A 26,100-nucleotide genomic window follows, 5' to 3' on the forward strand; every position below is an offset into this window, starting at 1 on the left:
TTTTTTTCATACATCAACCGTGCAAGTGAAGATAAGAAACTTTGTATCTTATTAGAGAAATGACTTTTCCCACTAGTTAGTGACTTTGCCTCGCTTGCACTGATCATTGACTCTCAAAAACTGCTCCTATCTGTGATGAAATTACATCTGCTGCCTATAGAACTAATGGAGAGGGGAGAAACGGCAGGGAAACAGGCAAAAAGGAGCGTGCAGAGGGAATAAGCGCTAAAGACACAGGATACAATGGCAAGAAATAATGTTATTCCTCATACTGTACACATGACGGCTTATTCTGAAAAGATGCCTGAAAGTGCACTTACACTTTTAAAAATAGTTTTCTAAAACACTTTGCAAGTCTAGAAAGTTGTACTCATTGGCTTTTTGTTTAAGAAAGGATTATTTTGCTGTGTTTATCCTTCCGTATAGGATTTCAGAAACGCCAGAAATGCATGCTAAAAAATAAATATATATATACTGTGTGTGTGTATGTATGTGTATATATATATATATATATATATATATATATATATATATATATATATATAGCTAAAAGCCATATTTTTTATGAGCATTTTAAAACCTCTTGTAACAGATTCTTGAAGGAATAGTGGAGTCTTTAGTTTTTACAAAGTGTAAATTCATTTACACAGAAAAATGTTTGCAGGAGACTGCACTAGAATTGTTTTTTACTTGATCACTTTCATTAGTAATTTTTAACTTTTATTGCAGCCATGATCCGTGTAGTCTTCTGGGCTTCCATCTCTAGTGTGGGAGCCAGGCTGTGACATCTTATGAAATTCCATTGAATGGAGATGAAACCCAAGAGATCTCTGATCCTTTGTGTCAGTAAAAGCAAAATTGCTAATAAATTATTTAGAAAAATAATTCTAGCATAAGCTCCTGAAGAATAGCTACATTTTAATACTAAAAACAATGTTTTTAGTGCAAAAATTAAAAACCATTGCATAAAAAACTATATTGTGTGCGCAAAGCCTAAACGGAAAAAATACTAAGCATCCACATTTTACACCTTGAGTCACATTTCTCTTGAAACATTTTCATAAATGATTTAGCTGTATGTCCCTTTTTGTTACAGTATTTCAGACTGATCTGAATCCCACTAGGATGGTATAAATCATGGGTGGGCAATTAATTTTCCCGAGGGGCCACATGAGAGACCATGACTGTTGTGGAGGGCCGAACCAATAGCTTGAAATTAATTCTACTCTATATTAATTAATATTAACTGTATCACTTAATGAGCAGAATTAATTATGCTGACACCCCCTACATATCTTTGAACCCAAGTAAAGCCCCTTCTGTATATCATATAAACCCCCCACAGCCCCTTATGTAGAGCATGAGCCTCACCATATAGAACATAAGCCTCACACAGCCTCCCCATGTACAACATGAGCCCCACACAGCCTCCCCATATATTGCATGAACCCCACACAGCCTCCCTATATATACTGCATGAGGCCCCTACAGCCTCCCCATATACTGCATGAGCCCCATACAGCCTCCCCATATACACTGCATGAGCCTCACAGCCTTCCCATATACAGCATGAGCCCCACAGCCTCCCTATACACTGCATGAGCCCCACACAGCCTCCCTATACACTGCATGAGCCTCACACAGCCTCCCTATACACTGCATGAGCCTCACACAGCCTCCCTATACACTGCATGAGCCTCACACAGCCTCCCTATACACTGCATGAGCCTCACAGAGCCTTCCCATATACAGCATGAGCCCCACACAGCCTTCCCATATACAGCATGAGCCCCACACAGCCTTCCCATATACAGCATGAGCCCCACACAGCCTTCCCATATACAGCATGAGCCCAACACAGCCTCCCTATATACTGCATGAGCCCTACAGAGCCTCCCTATATATACTGCATGAGTCCCACACAGCCTTTCAATATACAGCATGAGCCCCACAAAGCCTTCCCATATACTGCATGAGGCCCCCATAGCCTCCCCATGTGCAGCACGTCGACCCCATAGCCTCCCCATGCGCAGCACGTCGACCCCATAGCCTCCCCATGTGCAGCACGTCACCCCCATAGCCTCCCCATGTGCAGCACGTCACCCCCATAGCCTCCCCATGTGCAGCACGTCACCCCCATAGCCTCCCCATGTGCAGCACGTCACCCCCATAGCCTCCCCATGTGCAGCACGTCACCCCCATAGCCTCCCCATGTTGCAGCACGTCACCCCCATAGAATCCCCATGTTCATACACATGAAAAAAAAGAACACCACATATTCACCTCGGTCCCGCTCCCTGGCGCTCTGCTCTTCTCTCAGCCTTCGGTGCGCTGAGTCTCCGGTGGTACACAGCTGACACGATGAAATGACGTCATCGCGTCAGCTGTTTCACACGCTGATTGGTGGAGGAAGTGGTCGGAGGCCCCTCCTCCATCATTACTGACTGCGCCTAGGGAGACAATGGAGACAGCCAGCGGGCAGGCACAGTGCGGCCTACGGACCTCTGATTTGCAGCCCCATGGCTGTCTCGGTCCAGGTCTGCTATAAATGATTCTCAATGTCAATAATAATGTAAAATAATAAGAGCGAAATAATGATTGCATTAATGCATACACAGTGTCAGGCTCTAGAATAATTTACCAAGCTAGGCAAAATGTTGTTCTGTTATTTTATTTTTTTTAATTTTTTTATATCCAGGTGTCTATTTCCTTGGCTGACTCTGCCTACGAGTTCACACTGATTAGCTCTAGTCCAGCTGCTTTTGTTTGGCTGGATGTCTGGGACATTGCGGGACGGTTCAGTGAAAACGGCTTTCTTCTGACAGAGGAGAAGACAGTAGTTTATTTTTATGCCTGGGAACCAACAAGTATTAATGCACTGAAGAGGTCACTCCAGATATCCACCATACAAGATATTTATGAACAGTAATGACTGCGGAGCGTTACAGAGCCGGGTGCCAGCAGCTCTATCAGAATGTACAGATTTTCCAATGCTAAATAAAAGATTTGGATTATTATTTTTAATACATTATTGTTTGGCTATGTGTCGTGAAGAGTTTTTTTTGGAGGCGGGGGGGTGCACCTGTAGCTGAGTAGTTTCATTATCAACTCCAACATTAGCCAGTACATCCTTTTTCAAGAGCAACTGTTGGGAATTCTCCCATAGGTGAGTAAACATTAATGACGCAGATGGAAACGTTTCAGTACTGTCTAAAGCCCCCATCACACACAGCGATCTCGCTAGCGAGATCGCTGCTGAGTCACAAGTTTTGTGATGCAACAGTGATCTCACCAGCGAGATCGCTGTGTGTGACACTTACCAGCGACCGGCCCCCCTGCCGGGTATCACTGATCGTCCTAGAATGGCCAGGACATTTTTTTTGATCGCTGGTCTCCCGCTGGCCAGCACGCATCGCTGCATGTTGCAGGTGGGAGACCAGCGAGCTGGCGCTGGTAACTAAGGTAAACATCTGGATTCTAAGCGGCGCGCAGCGCTTAGAAACCCGATGTATACCTTAGTTACCAGTGTTCTGGTGCAGGGAGCTGGTAACCAAGGTACACATCGGGTTTCTAAGTGCCACGCGCCGCTTAGAATCCAGATGTGTACCTTGGTTACCAGCTCCCTGCACCAGCACGCTGGTAACTAAGGTACACAGTGGGTAACTAAGCGACGTGCGTCGCTTGTTACCTGCGTGTCGATGATGCTGATCGCTGGTGAAGCTGCCTGTTTGGCAGCTCACCAGCGATCATGTAGCCACACACCAGTGATCCTGACAAGGTCATATCGTTGTCGAGATCGCTGGTGAATCGCTATGTGTGACGGGGCCCTATTTCTTAGGCAGTGCAAATTTAGTGGCCATTTACAATGCAAGATTATCGTGACTGAGTCTCCCTAAATACTCTTGGTTCAAGATAATCTTGCTGTGTAAACAGGCTGGTGATCACCTGAAGAATGAGCAAAACGCTTGGTCATCTTTTAAATGATCTTTTGTGCTGCACAAAAGATCGTTCTCAGCAGCGCATTGTTCTGTGTAAACCAGATTCGCACTAACAAGCCATGGCAGCCTATGTGCACTGAACTATGTATTACAGATCGTTTGGTGTGCATTAACTGCGGTCTGTCTTTGTAAACAGACTATTAAATATTTGCCGATCAGCGGCCATTTAATGCTGCACATTGGTTCTTGTAAGTTTAACAAACCTTTAATCCGGACAGCCTTAAAATGTACCAGATTTATCAGTGGTTCATACTGTTTGATAAAGCGGGTGTATTTTTAAAATATCAAGTTTAAGTTTACACCACCTATTAGTTAAATGAAACCTGTTACGTGAAAAAATATTAACTTAAGGGGGCTTCACACATAGCGATATCGCTAGCAATATCGCTAAAGCGTCACCGATTTTGTGACGCAGCAGCGATATTGCTAGCGATATCACTACATGTGATTCTTACCTCCGACCGGCTCCCCGCTGGCTATCGCTGATCGCGCGAGAACGTCCTGGGCCGCTTCTCGTCGGCGGCTTCCTGCTGGCGCCGATGAGCGACGCGTGGACGCGGGCGGAGGACTTCATCATCACCGCGTCTGACAGGTAAGTAACGACCGCTGCTGCATCGCTGGTGAGATCTGCCTGTTTGGCAGCTCACTAGCGACCATTTAGCGATGCACCAGCGATCCTGACCGGGTCGTATCGTTGTCGGGATCGCTGGTGCATCGCTAAATGTAACAGGGCCCTTATAGATATGGGTTCCTCTGCAGATTAATAGCGTTCTGACCCTGCTCGGCGCCTGCACTTACACCTCCGCTACCTGGAGGAAATTAACTTTAATCCTCTCGGTAGCATTAATAGTGTGTCATAAGCATGGCACAGGCGCTGGTTCAGTCACCGCTCTGTGTATAGAGCGCACCGGCTCGGTCACGTAAGCCTCCACTGACTAACAGATCACAATTAGGGCTGGCCATCAGTCAGTGCCGGGGGCTAATGTGACCAAGCAGCTGTTCTCTATACACCGAGCAGTGACTGAACCCACGCTGGCGTCGCCCCCGTGACTGATACCTGCATGTTACCGGGAAGAATAAAGTTCATTTCCTCACACAAGGAGGGGAAAGACCCATCCCAATGTGCAAGCTACAGACCCATTTCCCTTCTTAATGTGAACATTAAGCTGTTCACAAAAATGATTGCATCCAGACTATCTCCACTATTATCAGATATTATCTATCTGGACTAGGATTTAGGAGAGGTAGAGAGGCAAGTGAAATACAACCAAGCCTTTGAACCTAATATATAGAACCAGATGTAAATCTCAGCCCCTAATGTCTCTGTCCACCTATGCAGAAAAGGCATTCGATAGGATGAACTGGATATTTATGAAAGAAGCGCTTTCTCGACTGGGCCTGAAAAAGTTAACGGTGTTCTATCTAAGGATTTCAGTATATGTAATGGCACGCGACAAGGGTGTCCGCATTCCCCATCTTAATTTTCATTCACATATTGGAACCCTTTCTTAGGAGAATTAGATCGAAAATCATCATTTGAAAGGTAACTCACCAAACCCTGACTGATGCACTGGCAGGACGCAGCAGAACCCCATTGATAAAGGTTTAGGCAGCACAGGTGCACTCCACTGATGAGGACAGCCAGTAACCATTTGTGGTCCGGCTGCCCAGTGGAAATGCACACAGATGAGGCTTGCATAAGGCATAAGTCACACTGATAAATGTGATGCAAAAGTGTCTGAGCAGCCTATTGATCACGCCCCTAGTAATTAGCAGGCGGGCTGCTTTGCACTATAGATACATGCATCACACAAGGAACCAAGCCAAATATAAAGGGTTCTGGCTGCGTCCTGCTGAAAAGTGCAAAAAAAAAAAAAAAAGATAATAGATATGGGGTATTGGTTACTATTTTGGCCAAAGCAGATAAGCTCACAACCCAACGTCAAGGGTCCCCAGATATTGTGAGTCCCTAACACTAAATATAAACACTAATCAGAAAAAAAATTCAATAAAAAATCATCATTTGAAAGGTAACTCACCAAACCCTGACTGATGCACTGGCAGGACGCAGCAGAACCCCATTGATAAAGGTTTAGGCAGCACAGGTGCACTCCACTGATGAGGACAGCCAGTAACCATTTGTGGTCCGGCTGCCCAGTGGAAATGCACACAGATGAGGCTTGCATAAGGCATAAGTCACACTGATAAATGTGATGCAAAAGTGTCTGAGCAGCCTATTGATCACGCCCCTAGTAATTAGCAGGCGGGCTGCTTTGCACTATAGATACATGCATCACACAAGGAACCAAGCCAAATATAAAGGGTTCTGGCTGCGTCCTGCTGAAAAATGCAAAAAAAAAAAAAGATAATAGATATGGGGTATTGGTTACTATTTTGGCCAAAGCAGATAAGCTCACAACTCAACGTCAAGGGTCCCCAGATATCTGGACGCAGCCAGAACCCTTTATATTTGGCTTGGTTCCTTGTGTGATGCATGTATCTATAGTGCAAAGCAGCCCGCCTGCTAATTACTAGGGGCGTGATCAATAGGCTGCTCAGACACTTTTGCATCACATTTATCAGTGTGACTTATGCCTTATGCAAGCCTCATCTGTGTGCATTTCCACTGGGCAGCCGGACCACAAATGGTTACTGGCTGTCCTCATCAGTGGAGTGCACCTGTGCTGCCTAAACCTTTATCAATGGGGTTCTGCTGCGTCCTGCCAGTGCATCAGTCAGGGTTTGGTGAGTTACCTTTCAAATGATGATTTTTTATTGAATTTTTTTTTTTCTGATTAGTGTTTATATTTAGTGTTAGGGACTCACAATATCTGGGGACCCTTGACGTTGGGTTGTGAGCTTATCTGCTTTGGCCAAAATAGTAACCAATACCCCATATCTATTATCTTTTTTTTTTTTTTGCACTTTTCAGCAGGACGCAGCCAGAACCCTTTATATTTGGCTTGGTTCCTTGTGTGATGCATGTATCTATAGTGCAAAGCAGCCCGCCTGCTAATTACTAGGGGCGTGATCAATAGGCTGCTCAGACACTTTTGCATCACATTTATCAGTGTGACTTATGCCTTATGCAAGCCTCATCTGTGTGCATTTCCACTGGGCAGCCGGACCACAAATGGTTACTGGCTGTCCTCATCAGTGGAGTGCACCTGTGCTGCCTAAACCTTTATCAATGGGGTTCTGCTGCGTCCTGCCAGTGCATCAGTCAGGGTTTGGTGAGTTACCTTTCAAATGATGATTTTTTTATTGAATTTTTTTTCTGATTAGTGTTTATATTTAGTGTTAGGGACTCACAATATCTGGGGACCCTTGACGTTGGGTTGTGAGCTTATCTGCTTTGGCCAAAATAGTAACCAATACCCCATATCTATTATCTTTTTTTTTTTTTTGCACTTTTCAGCAGGACGCAGCCAGAACCCTTTATATTTGGCTTGGTTCCTTGTGTGATGCATGTATCTATAGTGCAAAGCAGCCCGCCTGCTAATTACTAGGGGCGTGATCAATAGGCTGCTCAGACACTTTTGCATCACATTTATCAGTGTGACTTATGCCTTATGCAAGCCTCATCTGTGTGCATTTCCACTGGGCAGCCGGACCACAAATGGTTACTGGCTGTCCTCATCAGTGGAGTGCACCTGTGCTGCCTAAACCTTTATCAATGGGGTTCTGCTGCGTCCTGCCAGTGCATCAGTCAGGGTTTGGTGAGTTACCTTTCAAATGATGATTTTTTATTGAATTTTTTTTCTGATTAGTGTTTATATTTAGTGTTAGGGACTCACAATATCTGGGGACCCTTGACGTTGGGTTGTGAGCTTATCTGCTTTGGCCAAAATAGTAACCAATACCCCATATCTATTATCTTTTTTTTTTTTTTTGCACTTTTCAGCAGGACGCAGCCAGAACCCTTTATATTTGGCTTGGTTCCTTGTGTGATGCATGTATCTATAGTGCAAAGCAGCCCGCCTGCTAATTACTAGGGGCGTGATCAATAGGCTGCTCAGACACTTTTGCATCACATTTATCAGTGTGACTTATGCCTTATGCAAGCCTCATCTGTGTGCATTTCCACTGGGCAGCCGGACCACAAATGGTTACTGGCTGTCCTCATCAGTGGAGTGCACCTGTGCTGCCTAAACCTTTATCAATGGGGTTCTGCTGCGTCCTGCCAGTGCATCAGTCAGGGTTTGGTGAGTTACCTTTCAAATGATGATTTTTTATTGAATTTTTTTTTTTCTGATTAGTGTTTATATTTAGTGTTAGGGACTCACAATATCTGGGGACCCTTGACGTTGGGTTGTGAGCTTATCTGCTTTGGCCAAAATAGTAACCAATACCCCATATCTATTATCTTTTTTTTTTTTTTTGCACTTTTCAGCAGGACGCAGCCAGAACCCTTTATATTTGGCTTGGTTCCTTGTGTGATGCATGTATCTATAGTGCAAAGCAGCCCGCCTGCTAATTACTAGGGGCGTGATCAATAGGCTGCTCAGACACTTTTGCATCACATTTATCAGTGTGACTTATGCCTTATGCAAGCCTCATCTGTGTGCATTTCCACTGGGCAGCCGGACCACAAATGGTTACTGGCTGTCCTCATCAGTGGAGTGCACCTGTGCTGCCTAAACCTTTATCAATGGGGTTCTGCTGCGTCCTGCCAGTGCATCAGTCAGGGTTTGGTGAGTTACCTTTCAAATGATGATTTTTTATTGAATTTTTTTTCTGATTAGTGTTGAGAATTAGATCGAACAATAACATAGTGGGTCCCTGCATTTGTGGCTTCCCTTACAAGATTGCGGCCTATGCTGACGACCTGATTTTCTTAATCAATAAACAGACTAATTCTTCACTTAACTTGATGACAGAATTCAGTAAATATAATAGCTGTTCAAACTTCAAAATTAACTTTTCCAAATTGGAAGCCTTGAACATTAATATTCCACATTCCATCCTAGCACCCTTCAAAACAGCCTTTAACCCTTTCCGACTTCGAGCATGAATGTACGCCGATGTCGGACTCCCCTCTTTGGTGCACCTTTCCGGGCACATGTCAGCTGATCTATACAGCTGACATGTGCCCGCAACAGCTGCGGGTGGAATAGTGATCCACCCCTTGTGTTAACTAGTGATGAGCCTGTCTACAAGCCGCAAATCATGCAGCTGAGACGACGAAAACTAAATCTCCGAGCACGCCAAAATAATCGGAGGACACCCGATCAACGAGTGTACTTGCTCATCACTACTGTTAACCCGTTAAATGCTGCTGTCAATTTTTGATAGCGGCATTTAACTCACGCTTCTGGCAGCTGACAGCTGTCAAACTTTATTAACCTTATGAAATTTCATCATTTGGGCAGCGCGGACGAAATCCATGTATTCCTTTGCAGAGTTCTGTTTCATATAGTTGATAACTATAGGTCTCTAGCAGACCTCTATTGCTGTCATAGCCAGATTGCTAAGAGCGCCGCCTGATGGTCGGCATTCATAGCAAGCGAGCATTTCTTCTACATACAGGCGATCAGATCGCCTGTATGTAGCCGAGCCACTCGGACAACTGCAGCTTCTAGTCTCCCATGGAGACTATTGAGGCATGCCCAAAAAAAAAAAATGTTTTTTAGGCTATGTGCCCACGTTGCGTTTTTCAAGCGATTTTTTTTTTTTTTTTTTTTTTTTTTTTTTTTTTTTTTTTTTTTTTTTTTTTTTTTCCTGAACAGAAACGCATGCGCTTTTTGACACGCGTTTTTGACGCTATTGTCAAGTGTTTTTGACATGCGTTTTCCCATGTGTTTTTGGCCATATAATTGATGTTATGCGGAATCGCGGGCGATTCCGCAAAATTAATGTACATGCGTTTTTTACCGCTAAGCGATTCCGCAGCGGTAAAAAACGCACCATTGGCACAACATGTGCGTTTTCTATTACAAAATGCATGGAATGCTTTTTTAAGCTTTTCCCGTGTTTAAAAACGCCGCGGAAACGCTTAAAAAAAACGCTACGTGGGCACACAGCCTAAAAATATAAAAAAATATAAAAGTTCAAATCACCCTCCTTTCACACCATTCAAAATAAAACAATAAAATATCCCTACATTTACCTCTATGATAAATATATCATGAGTGCTGACTAATTAATGCTCAATGACACTAACATGAAGCCCAAAATATATATATATTTTTTAAGTCCTTTATTATGTAAAAGTTGCAAAACAAAAAAAATAAACTGACCCTTAGAATAAATGATGTCATTATACACAATTGCTGTTTTTTTTTTCCATTCAGCCCCCATCCACCCCTCAAGAAAATAGCTTTACACCCCCCAAATGGTGCCATTAAAAATGTGTAATAATCCCGCAAAAAAAAACAAACCTTTATATGTCTCTCTTGTCTGAAAAAGTAAACGGGGCACACACATGGAGACTTTAGTAAGGAATTAGAAAAAACTGCTGTTCCATGGAGGTTCAAAATGATTGAGTTATAAGAGGTTATAAAAAATAATCCTAAAACCGTCAAGCTTTCCCTCTCGCCACAAAGAGTGTCGTTAGGTGGGTACTTTCTGTTCTTTTTATTGCAAATAGGATTTCAATGAAAGGGAACACATTACCTTTAAACGGCCAGCCAACTGCTTTAATAAGTAGGTTTCTTTTAATCTCTGCTTTTTCTCTCTCAAGTACTAGAAAATTGACCAATGTTTTATGTTTCATCAGAAAAGTTTTATAAGTAAAAAAAAAAAGTATTGATTGTGATACTTTATCATTGGATATTTATATAATGTAAAAATTAACAATCAACTATCACGGCTATAAATATATTATGGTAAACGGCATCATGCTTTCTCCTGCACCTGATATCCGCTGCCTCAGAGTAATTCTCGACTCTGTCCTGTCCTTCAAACCGCATGTCCAAACTCTTGCCATCTCCTGTCGCCTCCAACTCAAAAATATTTCCAGAATCCGTCCCTTCCTCAGCACTCAATCTACTAAAACTCTTGTGCATGCCCTCATCATCTCCCGTCTTGATTACTGCAACACACTCCTCTGTGGCCTCCCCGCTAACTCTTGCACCACTCCAGTCTGTCCTCAACTCTGCTGCCTGGCTAATCCACCTCTCTCCTTGCTACTCCCCTGTTTCTCCCCTCTGCAAATCCCTCCACTGGCTCCCAATTCCTCAACGAATCCAGTTCAAACTACTAACACTGACCTACAAAGTCATCCACAACCTATCCCCTCCCTATATCTCTAAGCTAATCTCCCAATATCTTCCCTCACATAACCTTCGATCCTCACGACCTCCTACTCTCCTCCACACTTTTGTTCCTCACACAACCGCCTCCAAGATTTCTCCCGAATATCCCCCATCCTCTGGAATTCCACGCCTCAACACGTCCGATTATCCACCACCCTCGGATCCTTCATACGGAACCTGAAAACCCATCTGTTCAAGAAAGCTTACAGCCTGCAATAACCATTCTGCCGCCTCACCACCACCCAAGCTGCCGCATCACCACCACCAGAGTTGCTGCACCCCCGACCTTCTGTCTCTTCCCCATTATCCCATAGAATGAAAGTCCACAAGGGCAGGATCCTCTCCCCTCTGTACCAGTCTGTCATCGTAAATTTGTTTACTGTAAACGATATCTATAACTTTGTATGTAACCCCTTCTCATGTACAGCACCATGGAATTAATGATGCTATATAAATAAAGATAAAAATAAATCGAGAAGTTTCTATTTTACCAGCATGGGTAACCCTCTGTCTCTTCCAAACCAACATTCTGATTTCCTCTCATTTTTTTAAAACTTCCAAATGAGCAGTCATCAGGTGGCAAAGGCCTCTGCGCACTCTGTGAAATGAGGCATCATCAGTGATGTCTGTTTCAGGGGCTGGGCTAGTCCTGCTCACTTGACAATGAGTTGTTTGTAAATGTTGACGTATGCTCAGTATGAGCTTCTTATGGTATATTCTTTTGACTGCACAGTGACCGTGCGCTCCCTTGCATCTCTAAAGAGAAGTGACAAGCTGGCAATGTGGCGAGCAGTGACTAGTCCGGTCTCTGAAACAGATGCCACTGATAATGCTTCATTTCAAGGTGAGGAAAGCAGCTGTGGCAGTAAACGCAGCCTGTACCCCTTAATAACATCTCGTGTGAGTAACCTACAATGCACTGGCATTCTTAAACGAAACGTTGGAAGTAAAAAAAAAAAACACAAAAGCAGACAGGAAGTTATAGAGAGGGAACAGTAGAAATTTCTAAATTAAAGTATGTTAGAAAAGTGATTACATTATTGAATTAAATAGACATCTACTTTGAAAGTTACCTTCAGTTTCGGACTGCCCTTTTAATTCTGCATAATGTTAATTTTATTGCTTTATAAAAAGCAGTTGATTATAAGGTTAAGTTTACATGAGTGTATAAAAAAAAAAAATCATGATTTTCATCCGGAAAAACAGACTTTTCCATCTGTGTTCTCATCTGTAGAGCATCCATTATTATACATCAGAAGCGAGCAAAATTTACAAGAACAAATACAGTATCCCATGTTAGTAATGGAAACGTATTTGTAAAAATCGTGTGCTATACGGATGATTCATATGGGATCCAATTTTTTTATTTTTGCACACCCATAGACTTCAACAGGCGAGCCTGATCTGAAATACAGAAGAGACCGGTGGGTGCTGTGATCTTTCATTTGATCTTGTGATCTTTGATCTTTCATGTGATCTTTCATTCTGTGATCTTTCATCTAACAGACATTTTCAAACTGTAATGTACAGTGCCTTGCGAAAGTATTCGTTTCGATGAATGTCTTCCTCAGAAGGGGTGTTCACGATCCGGTAGGAAGACATTCATCGAAACGCGTGTTAAGGGGGACCCTGGGTGATTTTTTTCATTCTGGTAAATATGTTATTGCTTCAATTCTCTAGCCATGGGGTACATTTCCCTTACTTGATCTTCTCTATGCCCACATCATTTATTTTGTAGGAGGGATTTTTTTTTCCTTCTGAGGAGATCAGCTATGGGAAAACCAGCAATGTCTGGGTTTCATTGTGCATAATGTAGCTGCAGGCTTTATTTAACATGCTATTGGGCTCTGATATGTGAGATTATATCATTAATATTACTATTATCTAGTTCTGCTTGCTACAACAGCACTTTTTGTATGCAAATAATTTTTCCATATATTCCCTCATGTGCTACATTATTGTACCAGTCATTTTATAGTCCATATGTTTGTCACCCAGTGTCATGCTATTTTCCACTTTCTGTATGGTTTGCGGTTTCTTTTTATTTTTTGTGTTCTTTAATAAATTTTGAATATTTTATACAATATTCTTGGAGGACCTTTTTCTCTATAGTGTTTATACTTGGTTTCACGGTCCTCCGTGTTATAACCTTTCTCTTGTCTTTAAATATTGATAACACACAGGAGGATTATATTTATCATCATTAGTCATTTAGGACAACATCGGATCATTCAGAGATCCACAATGAACTTCTAGAGCGAGTTTGCTGCACTGAAAGTAAAGGGGCTGAGTAATATTGCACGCCCCACTTTTGTATTTCCACAAAAATTTAAAATAACCAATAAATTTCTTTACACTTCACAATTGTGTCCCACTTATTGTTAATTCTTCACCAAAAATGTACATTTGGTATCTTTGTTTGAAGCATGATATGTGGGAAAAGATTGAAAGGTTCCAGGGGGCCGAATACTTTCGCAAGGCACTGTAAATAGCTCAATTCCATAACATGCTTGAAGTGCTGTCTTTGTGAGATTGGGTTTATTTTCTTTCACAGATGGCAAAAAATACAGTCGTGTGAATGTAGCCCGATAATACCTGCTGCAATAAAGCTGTTTGTAACAAGTATTGGGCCGGGTGCCCACGATCCTGTACTAGCAGCGCTTTGGATAGAGCGTGTGTTCGCAGGCTCCTACTGTAACAGCTAAATGTGCACGTGATCACTGAACTGTGAGGATATACTGCAATACATTTCCATTGATGTAATTTCTCTAGTGGAAACATTAAAAATTGACATGCTGCAGTCTTTAAAAAAGCACCACATGTCTGTGTCCGTGGGTGATCCACAGGCAACTATGCACACATAGTGGACATGGGATTTCTACAAATCCCATCCACTATGTTGTCACATCTGGCCGCTGCTGGTTTGAAGCTGCACAAGTACGCAGCATCAAATCCACAGCAATTCCTGATCATGAGCACATACCCTTAGCTTAGGGTGTGTGCACACGTTGCAGGTTTGTCTGCGGATCTGCAGCGGATTTGGCCCTGCGGATCCGCAGCAGTTTTCCATGCGATGTACAGTATCATGTTATCCTATGCAAAACAAAAACCGCTGTGCACATGCTGGGGATAATTCTGCGCGGAAATGCAGCGTTTTTTTTTCTGCAGCATGTCAATTCCTTTTGCAGACGTCCAGCGTTTCTGCACCCATTGACTTTCATTGATTTTGTCAAATCCGCAGCAAAGCCGCAGATGTAAAAAAGATATGCGGATTAGGGTGTCAAAAACGCTGCAGAGGGAAGTAATGTCAATTGTGTGGGCGAAGTGTGTGCAGGAAGGAAGTTACCATCTTGGAGCCAAAATGGAGGGCTATCGTCGCATGGGGATGGATGTAGGGCGTCTGATTGACCTGGTATGTATGTGTTTCTGTCTGTCTGTGTGTGTGTGTGTGTGTCCTACCCCATGTGACGATAGTGCGACAATTGTACTCAGTCGCCGTATGGGACTGCTGCTCCTATCTGGTTATGATGAGAGAGTAGTCCCATTGTCCGGCGCCTGAGTACAATTGAGTTAAACACCAACACATATATGACATACAGTACATACAATACACATACAATACATGTAACATACATTACAGACAGTACATAAAACATAGAGTATATACTCACCACATACACCTAATTCCCCAAAGCCCTCGGTCCCCTAGAAAAAAGTCCAAAAAAACCCCAATAATATACTTCCTGGTCTGCAGAAATCAAAACGAGATTCCCACGCTGATCTGTCCATCCTCCAGCGATACACTACGAGGAGCTGTGCTGCCAGTATAGCGGAGTTTCCCAAAGTTTTTCAGCTCCGTGCTGTCACTTTACGTCACTAGAGCTGCTTGAGAATTTTCCCACACAGCTGTGCCATAAAGCGAGAGGACTGGTGTCGAACTCCGGTAAACTCTCGCACATGCGCAGTATCACACTGCAGGAGCTTATCTCCTGTCAGTGTGTTGCTGGAGCTGTGGAGAGCAGTCACATCTCCTGATGTGACTGTTCTCCATGGCAGATCGTCGTCGAACACTTGATATTAATGGACTGCGTCGGACCATGGATTGTCAATTGGTTTATTTTTTTTTAGGACAACGAGGGCTTTGGTTGGAGTAGCTGCCCAATAAAATTTTGTCAAAAAGTGTGTTTATTCGGTCGTCCATGACAGCACCACCTGAGAGAGGGGAATCCTCCCTTCAGGAACAGGAAACCTACAGATACAAAAGGGCGGCACCTCTCCCACGCATCAGTTGGTTTCCTGTTCCTAGAGGACAGGACTCCCTACAGATCGTCCGTCACGGATCATTGAGGATATTCCCAGGCCGGCTGACCGACCCAGGTAGCGGGGGGGTCCCTGGAAGCGCCACGGTGGGGCCGGGTAGGTCTCCACGGCAGTGGACGGAGCAGGTGGAGCAAGGGGTCCGGTGGACAGCTGTCTCCAATGTTCCAGCACCAGGAGGCATGCATGCCCCGGGCCCCTCCTGGTGCGTTCCCCCAGGGTCCGGTCTTCTCCCCATCCGGGCCGACGTTGGTGCCCAGTCGGCGAGCGCAGAGCGACGTGCATGGGGGCTGGAGGCATTTCTGAGCCGGGGGCGCCGTGTCGGCTCCATTCCGCGCACTCCCGCGGTCTCAGGTGAGTGGCAGAAGTGACGGGGCGGGGCCGGGAACGCCGAATCCAGAAGTCGGGTGCTGGCCGGCTTTCCGGTGTGTGCCGTGGAAGCACGGCTGTCCTGGGTCGCATGGGGCAGGGAGGTCGCGGGGGGGTCCCGGGTGGGAGGTGCCTCGGCCAGAACCCTGCTGACCTGGACATCAGGAGGCTTTATAAGTCAGGCAGGGACGCTACTGGGGTGCTTCTGAAGGCCCAGCAATGGATACGACAGAAGCCCCCATAGACCAGCAGGATGAGGTGCAGGAGCGCCTGCAGAAATAGGCCTCAGTGAAGCCTCATATGAGTGGCCAGCAAAAGAAGCAGGGACGAACGAGCGGACAGAGCCGCAGAAGTTCCTCCAGACTAAAGGATCCCCCTGCCTCCCTCCGTGATCCGGTACCTGCTTCAACTGCATGGGTAAGAGATATCCGTGAATGTACCCTGATGCAGTGTTCACTTATGTTTTTTTCGCAGGGGAGGAAAGCTGCGGGAAAACAGAAGCACAGGGAATGTGCCCTCTGTAGTTGCCCCTTGCCAGATGGCCACCCTAAAAAGTTGTCAGCCATGCGTGCGACAGACGGTAAGGGTTGAAAGGGAACGATAGTCCACAGGTGGATTGACAGGCCCTTACACTCTCCTTCATTTATACAGGTAGCGGAAGAGACGCCTGACTTCACTACAAGCCTGAGGGAGATAATCAGGACAGAGATGAAAGCCCTATCCCAAGGGGAATCTTCTAGAAGAGAGGCTAGTTTTTCAGGCTCGGAGTCCTCGGTCGCCCCTTGGAAAGACGATGACTCCTCAGATTCCCCGGCCTCCTCTTCGTCTTCCTCTGATGAAGACTCTAGCCGGTTCTGCTTCCCCTTAGACCAAATGGATAGGCTAGTCAAAGCAATAAGGTCCACCATGGGGGTAGCAGACACGCAGCCGGAACTCTCAGCACAGGACATGATGTTCGGGGGTCTAGATCCCAGGAAGCGCAGGGCCTTTCCATTAAATGATAAAGTCCAGAGCCTGATAGAGAATGGAAGAGTAGGGCATTTTTGCACATTTGTTGTTCTGTTCTTTTTGTGTTTCAGTCAGTGGGTGGTGTGAACACTGTCCGACCGACTTGTTCACATTTGTGCATGTCCCATGTGTTTTTAATCCATTTTTTTTCCTTGCTTTTGCATGGTTTGGGAGACCCCCACCCCTCTCTTGTGTGACATGCACATAAAGAGCCGTCTTACACCACGTCCCCATACTAGGAAGCGCCTGTCTTAATCCTGTTCATTTAGACACTGTTCATATGTTCAGGTTTTAAATACATTAGATAGGGACTGTTCCATTAAGGGTTACCTTGACGAGGTGGAGTGGCTTGGTATATACTTTTTTGCAAAAAAAAGTATCGACTAAATACCCTGTATTTGTTGTCATCTTTTTACCAGCACTTGCTGATTATTGTCATATTTTTTACTGCAGGGTATTTTTGCACATGTTATTCTGTGCTTTCTTTTTGTGTTTCAGAGAATGGAAGAGGCCTGAAAAAAGGGGTACCTTGCCACCAGCCTTCAAGCAGAGGTACCCTTTTGATGACCCAGTGGTAAGCAGATGGGATAAGGCCCCTAAGCTGGACACGGCAGTAGCCAAAGCCTCCAAAAAATCCTCCATACCTTTTGATGTCATGGCCTCCTTAAAAGATCCGCTGGATAAAAAAGCGGATTCTTTTCTAAAGGGAACATGGGAGATGTCAGCGGGCTCCCTAAGACCAGCAATAGCTGCCACATGTACAGCCAGATCCATGATGGTCTGGCTAGATCAACTGGATTCTCAGCTGAAAGACAGAGCCTCGAGAGCATCCATTCGTAAAACTCTGCTGATCATCCAAAATGCCGCTGCTTTTTTAGCTGATGCTTCGGCAGACTCTGCAAGGATGGCGGCTAGAACCGCGGGATTGTCTAATGTAGCTCGAAGGGCGCTCTGGTTAAAGTGCTGGCCGGGAGATATCCAGGCCAGGTCCCGACTCTGTTACATTCCGTGTGAGGGGGAATATCTTTTTGGCCCCGTCCTGGACGAACCTTTAGAAAAAGCCGGGGATGATAAAAAGAAATTCCGCAGTCTGCCGAACCCTTCTTATAGACGTCCCTTTACCAGGAAGGGATATTTCCGTAGAAGGCCGTCCAGAGATCAAGGCAGATGGGATGAGAAAAGAAGGAAAGGTACAGGATTTATGTTTGGAGGAGGGGGGCGCCAGGAAGGTCCAGAACGTGACACTAAAAAGCCGCCCCAATGACTAGTTGCTCCGGTAGGAGGGAGACTAGCTGCCTTCTACCCGGCCTGGTTAATGATCTCTAGTAGCAACTGACTGGATACTGGGGGTGATAGCTGCGGGACTACGACTAGAATTCTCCTGGGTCCCCAAGATCGATTTAAGGTCACCCCACTCAGGTCTTCCTCATCAGTACAAGCTGCCCTGGAGGCCGAGGTTCGTGATCTATGCCGCAAGAAGGTCCTAACAGAGGTTCCAGAGGGAGAAAGGTGGAAAGGTTTCTACTCCCCTCTGTTCCTGGTCCGTAAGCCAGACAGCTCCTTCAGGACTATAATAAATCTTAAGGCCCTCAACGAGTTTCTGGTCATACGTCCGTTCAAAATGGAAACAATCAATTCCACAATAAAATTGCTGTTTCAAAATTGCGTTATAGTGGTGCTAGATTTAAAAGACTCCTACTACCATATACCCATTCATGCAGCTCATCAGCGCTTCCTCAGAGTGGCGGTTCAGTTAGATGGGTCAGTTCAACATTTCCAATATGCGGCCCTCCCCTTTGGGGTGGCAGTCGCTCCCCGGGTGTTTACTAAAGTTATAGTGGAAGTTATGGCCCATCTACGTGAATCAGACATTCTAGTAGTCCCCTACCTGGATGACTTCCTTATTGTAGGCAAAACGGCGGAACATTGTTTGGAACAGCTTAAAAGGGCGATGTCTGCCCTAGAGTGGTTAGGATGGTTGCTTAACATCAGAAAATCTCGGTTACAGCCTATGAGAGTCCAGCAATTCTTATGCCTAATCCTAGATTCTGGGAAACAGGAAAGCCGTCTGCCTCCGGAGAAGCTTGTTCGCCTACACTATCAGGTCCTGAACGCTTCCAATAACCCCACCATGTCCCTCAGGAAAGCCATGTCCCTTCTGGGTTCCCTCTCGTCCTGTATCCCGACAGTCCAGTGGGCACAGTTTCATACAAGGAAACTACAGGGCGAGGTTTTATTACATCAAAGAGTCCTTGAGGGTTACTTGGAGGGCCAGCTAACCTTGTCCCGAAACACAAGGGAGTCCCTAGAGTGGTGGCTAGAGAATGATAATTTATCCAGAGGGGTACCCTGGGAGTATAACATAACCCACATAGTCACCACGGATGCTAGCCCTTCTGGTTGGGGGGCTCATATGGGTGAGATTCTGGTCCAGGGCCTATGGGAGCATCATCAGATAGAAATGTTGTCTAACCTGAAAGAATTGACAGCAGTGGAGCAGGCAGCTAAAAAGCTCCTTGTGTATCTACAGGGCCATCACGTACGAGTGTTCTCCGACAATCAGGTCACCGTGGCTTATATCAACCACCAAGGCGGGACTAATTATGGCAAAATACTAAAGTAAATGTATTGAAAATTTGTAACAATTTCAAATTAGGATTAGGGTTGGGATTAGGGTTAAGGTTGGGATTACGGTTAGGGATTTGATTAGGGTTGGGATTAGTTTTATGTTTGGGATTAGGGTTAGGGATGTGTTGGGGTTAGGGTTCTGGATAGTCCTGTGGTTATGGTTTGGGTTAGGGTTGTTTTGGGTGTTTTGGTTATGGTTAGGCCTGGGGTTAGGGTAGGGGTTACCAAATATAATTTTTTTAATGTTTATTTTTTTAAAACATTATTTGGGCATTGAATATCATATCTAATGACATTATTGTATACATTATAGGTACGTGATTTTCCGACGATCTGGGACCCCGCAGATGACGCTTACAAAGACAAATTTTTCCGCGACATATGTTGGACCAAAATATTTCACCTGCTATATCCCTAAAGGGATTCCTGCACTAAAGCAATTCAGTTGCAAAACTGTAATTATAACGTTAGTTAACAATTATTATACTTTTAAAGAAATGGATTAAGATTGATAATAGTGTTTATATTATATATATATATATATATATATATATATATATATATATATATATATATATATATATTTTTTTTTTTTTTTTTTTTTTTTTTGATCTCCTGTCAAGTGTGGCTCCTCTCCCACAAGGAAAAATTTCTTCAGACAAGTAGGACATTGCGGAGGTAAGTTTTTCCCAAAAATTAGATAAATCTGTAATTAACGATCTATTAAGCCTCTGTTTCCAATATGCACAATTGGCTGCATATTGAATGCAGAATACAGACGCAGCGTTCAATCAGCGGCATCCAGATGTTACAGCATAGTGGAGGGGATTTTCTGAAATCCCATCTCCACTATGTGTACAAAGATGCAGGTGGCAGACCTACGTAACAGGACATTTTGTAGACCACAGCATGTCTATTGATCTTGCGTTGCTGCTGTCTCCGCAAGATAACTAGCACAGTGTACTGATACCATGCAGTGATTCTGCATGTGTTAAATGAAAACATGCATTATTGCCACGCAAAAAAAAAGGGGACCGCGCATTTGGTGGAGCGGGTTTTTTGCTGCCTCCAAAGCGTTGATCCTACGCAGCATGGAAACATACACTAATAATTAATTAATTTTTTTTTTCTTTTTTTCACACAGCACGGAAAGGAACATTTTGCCTCCTGATGATGATGATGAATCTGATGACGGAGCAGGAAATTCTTCTGGAGCTGGTGCCACATGTTCTCCATCTGGTGCCACAGCTTCTGCTGGTGCCACATCTTCAGCAGCTGCTGGCACATCTGCTTCTGCAGCTGTTGGAGCATCAGGTTCAGCAGAAGCTGATGTAACAGAGGAGAGAAAGAGCTGCCTATCCGGTGGCAGGAGAGCCGAGCAAAAAAAAAAAAATGACAAAGCTGTTAATATCGCAAATGATACTCTGGATTTGATTAAAAAATTAACTACAGAGGATCATTTCGATTTTTTTTTGCCTTGACTATCGCAAGCAAGGCTCGCTCACTGCCACCGGATAGGCAGACAGTTTTTATGAGTGTGGTGCATATGGCACTTACAGCTTTGGAGGAGGACCCTGCTCCACTTTCTCCCTATCAAGACATTTTGATGGGATTCTTGGGAGTTTCTGTCCGAGACCACAACAACATCAAAGAGAACATAATTACAGATATAGTTGACCAGCCAGCAGTCATTCCCATCATTCTGAGTCAGGAAGCACACAAAGGCTGGGACCCTCACCGACTGCCACTTTCCCTTCCGATCCTGCGACATCCTACGGGTATTGTCCGGAGTACCAGTATTTAAATTGGTTTGCAATTTTTGGTGAAGATCTTTGAAGTCTGCCACGCCAAGTTGGACGTTGCCACCACAAGGCCCGCTTCATGACCAAGAGACTAATTGACTTTTTGGAAGCAAGGCAACTTTTTTGTTATGTGGTCCAAAAATGTACTTATTTGGCCATAAGTTGACAGTTCTCATATTGAAAAAATAATGGCAATGTTTGTCATGATTTGTTTATTGGTTATAAAATAGTTACCTTTTCAAATTTTATTTTTGTTTTTTTTTATATACATTAGCATAAGGGGGCTATATACAAGGGCTCTATCTCTGACTGTGTCATGGGTATATGAGCGCAGGACTATGGGATAGTGGATATGTATGATGGTTATATGGGCACTGGATTGTGGGAAGGAGGATATGTATGATGGGTATATTGGCACTGGACTGTGGGAAGGAGAATAATCATGATCATTTGTTTGAACAAATCCCACTTAGTAAATAGAAAACATAAAGCACATGAAATTATCATTCATAATTTTTTTTATTACATTAAAATACAGGATAAACTTTTTAAAAAAAAAAAAAAAAAAAAAAAACCCACATTTTGATAATGATCTTGGGTTCTTCTTTTGGGTCGGTCAACCTTCTTCCGTCCTTCTCTGCTGTTCATGCCGCACAACACCAACACAGGAGTTTTGCCAGTGCACAGCACCTTCTGGACTCATAAAATAGTCAAGGTTTCTCGCCCACGCACACCAGAGTTGGATGGCCTTCCCAGACCCACGTTGCGCACTGGATTACATTGTGCCTGCTGGTACTCCACATCTACCTCTGAACTGTACTCACGAGCATAGGTATGGAGTACACAGCATGCCTTAATCACAGCATCAACTGTGTCTGTATCCAACTGGATGGGTGTGTGAAAGATCCTCCATTGACTAGTCATGATTCCGAAGGTGCATTCCACATATCTGCGTGCACGACTCAGCCGATAATTAAAAATCCTCCGCCGTGCATCCAGTCTCATCCGACAACATCACAAAGGGCACTGGATGTGTGGAACCCGGCAAAGGTCGTGGGGCTGAAAGCGTTCTGCAATTTTGAAGAATTTGAAGACCAATCTGTAATGTTCGCAACACCTGGGAGTCCCCAGTACTGCCATAGGCACCAACATCAATGGCAACAAATTTGTAATATGCATCAGCCACCGCCATCAGGACCACAGAAAAATTCTTAATTAAAGAAGCGTGATCCTGATCGTGGTGACTGCTGAACCCTTATATGTTTACCATCACTTGCACCTATGCAGTTTGGGAAATTGGCCACAGACTGAAAGCCTGCTGAGACCTCCAGCCAAGTCTACTCAGTTGGGGAAGGCATCACGATGGGCTGCAATTTCTGCCAGATCACGTTATATGTGCACCTCACAATTTTAGAGATGGTGGATTTACCGACTCTAAATTGGAGGTGTAATGATGTATAGCTCTCTCCTGTGGCCATAAATCTGCAAAGAAAAAGAAAAGATTATTAGAAATGTCACACAAAAATGTTAGGGAACCTGTCAGCAGTTATGGCCGCTATAAGATGCGGCCACCACCTTGCAGGTCTTACTGAAGCATTTCATAATGCTGTCGATAACACCCCGGTCCAACACGAAAGCCCCCCCAAAAATATTAGACACAATTGTGTGGGGCGATCACCTCAGATGGGAGTCGCAGGTCTGCGTCAGGCCACTGCTATCTTTTGTGCCGCTGCTCTCCTGCTTGATTCAACTTTCTACTGCTCAGCCATACTTATGTGGCCTGTTGAGGGCAGAACAAATTCCTGCAGTGAGCAAGCGCCAGGAAAGGTCTGAGAGGCCCAGCACATGCACACGTCCGGACTTTGGTCTATCCTCATAATGGACACAAAAGTACGCCTGCGCAGTAGAGCGATGAAGCAAGCATGAGAGTGGTATCGCAAGAAGAAGGGAGGCACCAGACCTGGACCTGCGACGCCTATCGGATCAGATCACACCATAGCGCCCCACGGGTGATTTTAATCCAAATTATGTTTCTAATATTGTTATCTTTCTCCTCTGACCCGGGGGGTTAATTATAGAATGCTGTGGATAAGCTTTGAAAGGCAGTGGGCCGCATCTTATAGCAGCAAAAAATGCTGGCAGGTTCCAGGCGGGTTTTACACATCATATTTCCGTTACCGTAAAACACTGTACCAAAGATGTCCATTCCCACACGGACGGCTTGCAGGGAAAAAAGCGCTACAGTAAACACAGTGGGTGGCGGGTGCTGAAGACAAATCCCATTCTTCCCTGATCACACTGAAATCCGGCAGAGCAGGGGAGATTGATGACAGCATCTTCATCACCTGCCACCAGGTAACAAAGCTTCCTGTAGCGCTTCTTCACCAGTGCCAATGCGTGTCACACAGAGGACATCAATGTGTGTTCTCCGTGTGCACGTATGCGGAACACTTTGTGGACCATGCTACTGGTAAAAAAACTGACATGTCAGCGGTTTTGCCCACGGACACATGGTCCACAAAAACAAGCTGACATGTGCATAGACCCATTCATTTGAGTGGGTCTACGTGTGTCAGTGTCTCCGGGACACGTGAAAACTTTCGACACTGACGTGTCAAGACCTAGAAGAAGACCTAGTAAGGTCGAAATGCGTAGTCTGCACGCATAAAGCAGCAGTGTTCCCTTTTTTCTTCTGACCCCCTGTATATATTTGGGTTTCTGCCACATGGAACTATTTTAAAAGATAAAAATAAAATGGATTTTATGGCCAAGTAGGAAGCATCCGCTGGAATTATTTGCTGGTTTTTGTTTCTATTGTAACATGGGTGTGCCTCTCCCATTACAACTCCGTGCGGCTTCCTGGCAGTGAGCAGAACCACTAAGGACGTCTAACTGGGTGAGCTGGCTATAATTTTTCTTGTTTGAGAGTGAAAAAACAATGACATGTCAATATTTTTTACATCTACTTTAGCTTACCTGCTCTCTGTGATGATTGATGATTTGCAGCAGTGACCCCTACATCATTATTCGATATGGCCTGCGGAGCCATAAGCGCTATGCACTCTGCTCTTCGAGCAATTGTCCATTCATATTGGTTTGTTTGTGCAAAATGGAGAATGGAAGAAGAGGGTTGGACAAGGAAATTACATCGCAATTTTTTTTTTTCCCCTAAGGCTGTGTGCACACACTGCGGATTGTCCTGTGGATTTTTCCGTGTGGATTTGTCAAAAACTATCTGCAGTTTTTCTACGGTTTTCCCCTGCGGTTTGACACCTGCCATGGAGCAGGTGCCAAACCGCAGCGGAATCCGCACAAAGAATTGACATGCTGCGGTTTTGAAACCGCAGCAAATCCGCGTGGAAAAATCCACAGTGTCTGCACAGCGGTTTTCATTTTTCATTGATTTTAATGGTACTGTACACCCGCAGAATCCGCAGGGTGTGCATACACCCTTAGTCAAGATGGTCAAAGTGTAGATATCTTTATTGCTGTCAAAAACGCAGATAAATCCACAGTCAAAACCGCATCAAATCCGCATAAAAAACGCACCTGCGGTTTCTGCCAAGAGATGCGGATTCTGTGTGGACAAATGCGCAGACAAATCCGCAACGTGTGCACATTCCCTTACAGTTAATCAAGCAATAACAAAATTGTGAGCATTGGGAAAAAAAGTAGTTTGCCCAATCCTGCTCCACATGCATAAATCCAAATCACATATGGGGCAGGAGGTGACAGGCAGGGAGGGGAAGGATCTTTATTGCAGTCTATGGAGTGGATGTGATAAGCCACATATCACAGAAGGAGTATGGAGGGGGGTTATCTCCACCCCAGAGTACTGAAGGAGATAGCAGAAGAAATTTTTGAACCCCTCTCTATAATCTTTGAAAATTCTTGGAGAACAGGAGAAGTGCCAGAAGACTGGAGAAGAGCAAATGTTGTTCCTATCTTCAAAAAGGGGAAGAAGGTGGACCCAGGTAACTATAGGCCGGTGAGTCTGACTTCTATACCAGGAAAGATCTTTGAACAAATTATTAAACAACATGTACAGTGGGGAAAAAAAGTATTTAGTCAGTCAGCAATAGTGCAAGTTCCACCACTTAAAAAGATGAGAGGCGTCTGTAATTTACATCATAGGTAGACCTCAACTATGGGAGACAAACTGAGAAAAAAAAATCCAGAAAATCACATTGTCTGTTTTTTTTTCATTTTATTTGCATATTATGGTGGAAAATAAGTATTTGGTCAGAAACAAGCAATCAAGATTTCTGGCTCTCACAGACCTGTAACTTCTTCTTTAAGAGTCTCCTCTTTCCTCAACTCATTACCTGTAGTAATGGCACCTGTTTAAACTTGTTATCAGTATAAAAAGACACCTGTGCACACCCTCAAACAGTCTGACTCCAAACTCCACTATGGTGAAGACCAAAGAGCTGTCAAAGGACACCAGAAACAAAATTGTAGCCCTGCACCAGGCTGGGAAGACTGAATCTGCAATAGCCAACCAGCTTGGAGTGAAAAAATCAACTGTGGGAGCAATAATTAGAAAATGGAAGACATACAAGACCACTGATAATCTCCCTCGATCTGGTGCTCCACGCCAAATCCCACCCCGTGGGGTCAGAATGATCACAAGAATGGTGAGCAAAAATCCCAGAACCACGCGGGGGGACCTAGTGAATGAACTGCAGAGAGCTGGGACCAATGTAACAATGCCTACCATAA

At 44.4% G+C, this 26,100-nt stretch overlaps 1 protein-coding gene across 1 annotated transcript in view; it reads left to right on the forward strand.

Annotated features, from left to right (window-relative positions):
- Positions 1 to 3,028, forward strand: part of MANBA (mannosidase beta) — a 93,577-nt gene extending 90,549 nt beyond the window's left edge. The window contains exon 15 of the mRNA XM_073589203.1: positions 2,699 to 3,028. Coding sequence (XP_073445304.1) covers positions 2,699 to 2,929 — 231 coding nt within the window. The 3' untranslated portion in view covers positions 2,930 to 3,028. The remainder of the gene's footprint in view (positions 1 to 2,698) is intronic.
- The last annotated feature ends 23,072 nt before the right edge of the window (positions 3,029 to 26,100 follow it).

Source organism: Dendrobates tinctorius, unplaced genomic scaffold, assembly GCF_039654945.1.
Source record: "Dendrobates tinctorius isolate UK_male_01 unplaced genomic scaffold, ASM3965494v1 ptg000011l, whole genome shotgun sequence".
In the NCBI taxonomy this organism is placed as follows: domain Eukaryota; kingdom Metazoa; phylum Chordata; class Amphibia; order Anura; family Dendrobatidae; genus Dendrobates; species Dendrobates tinctorius.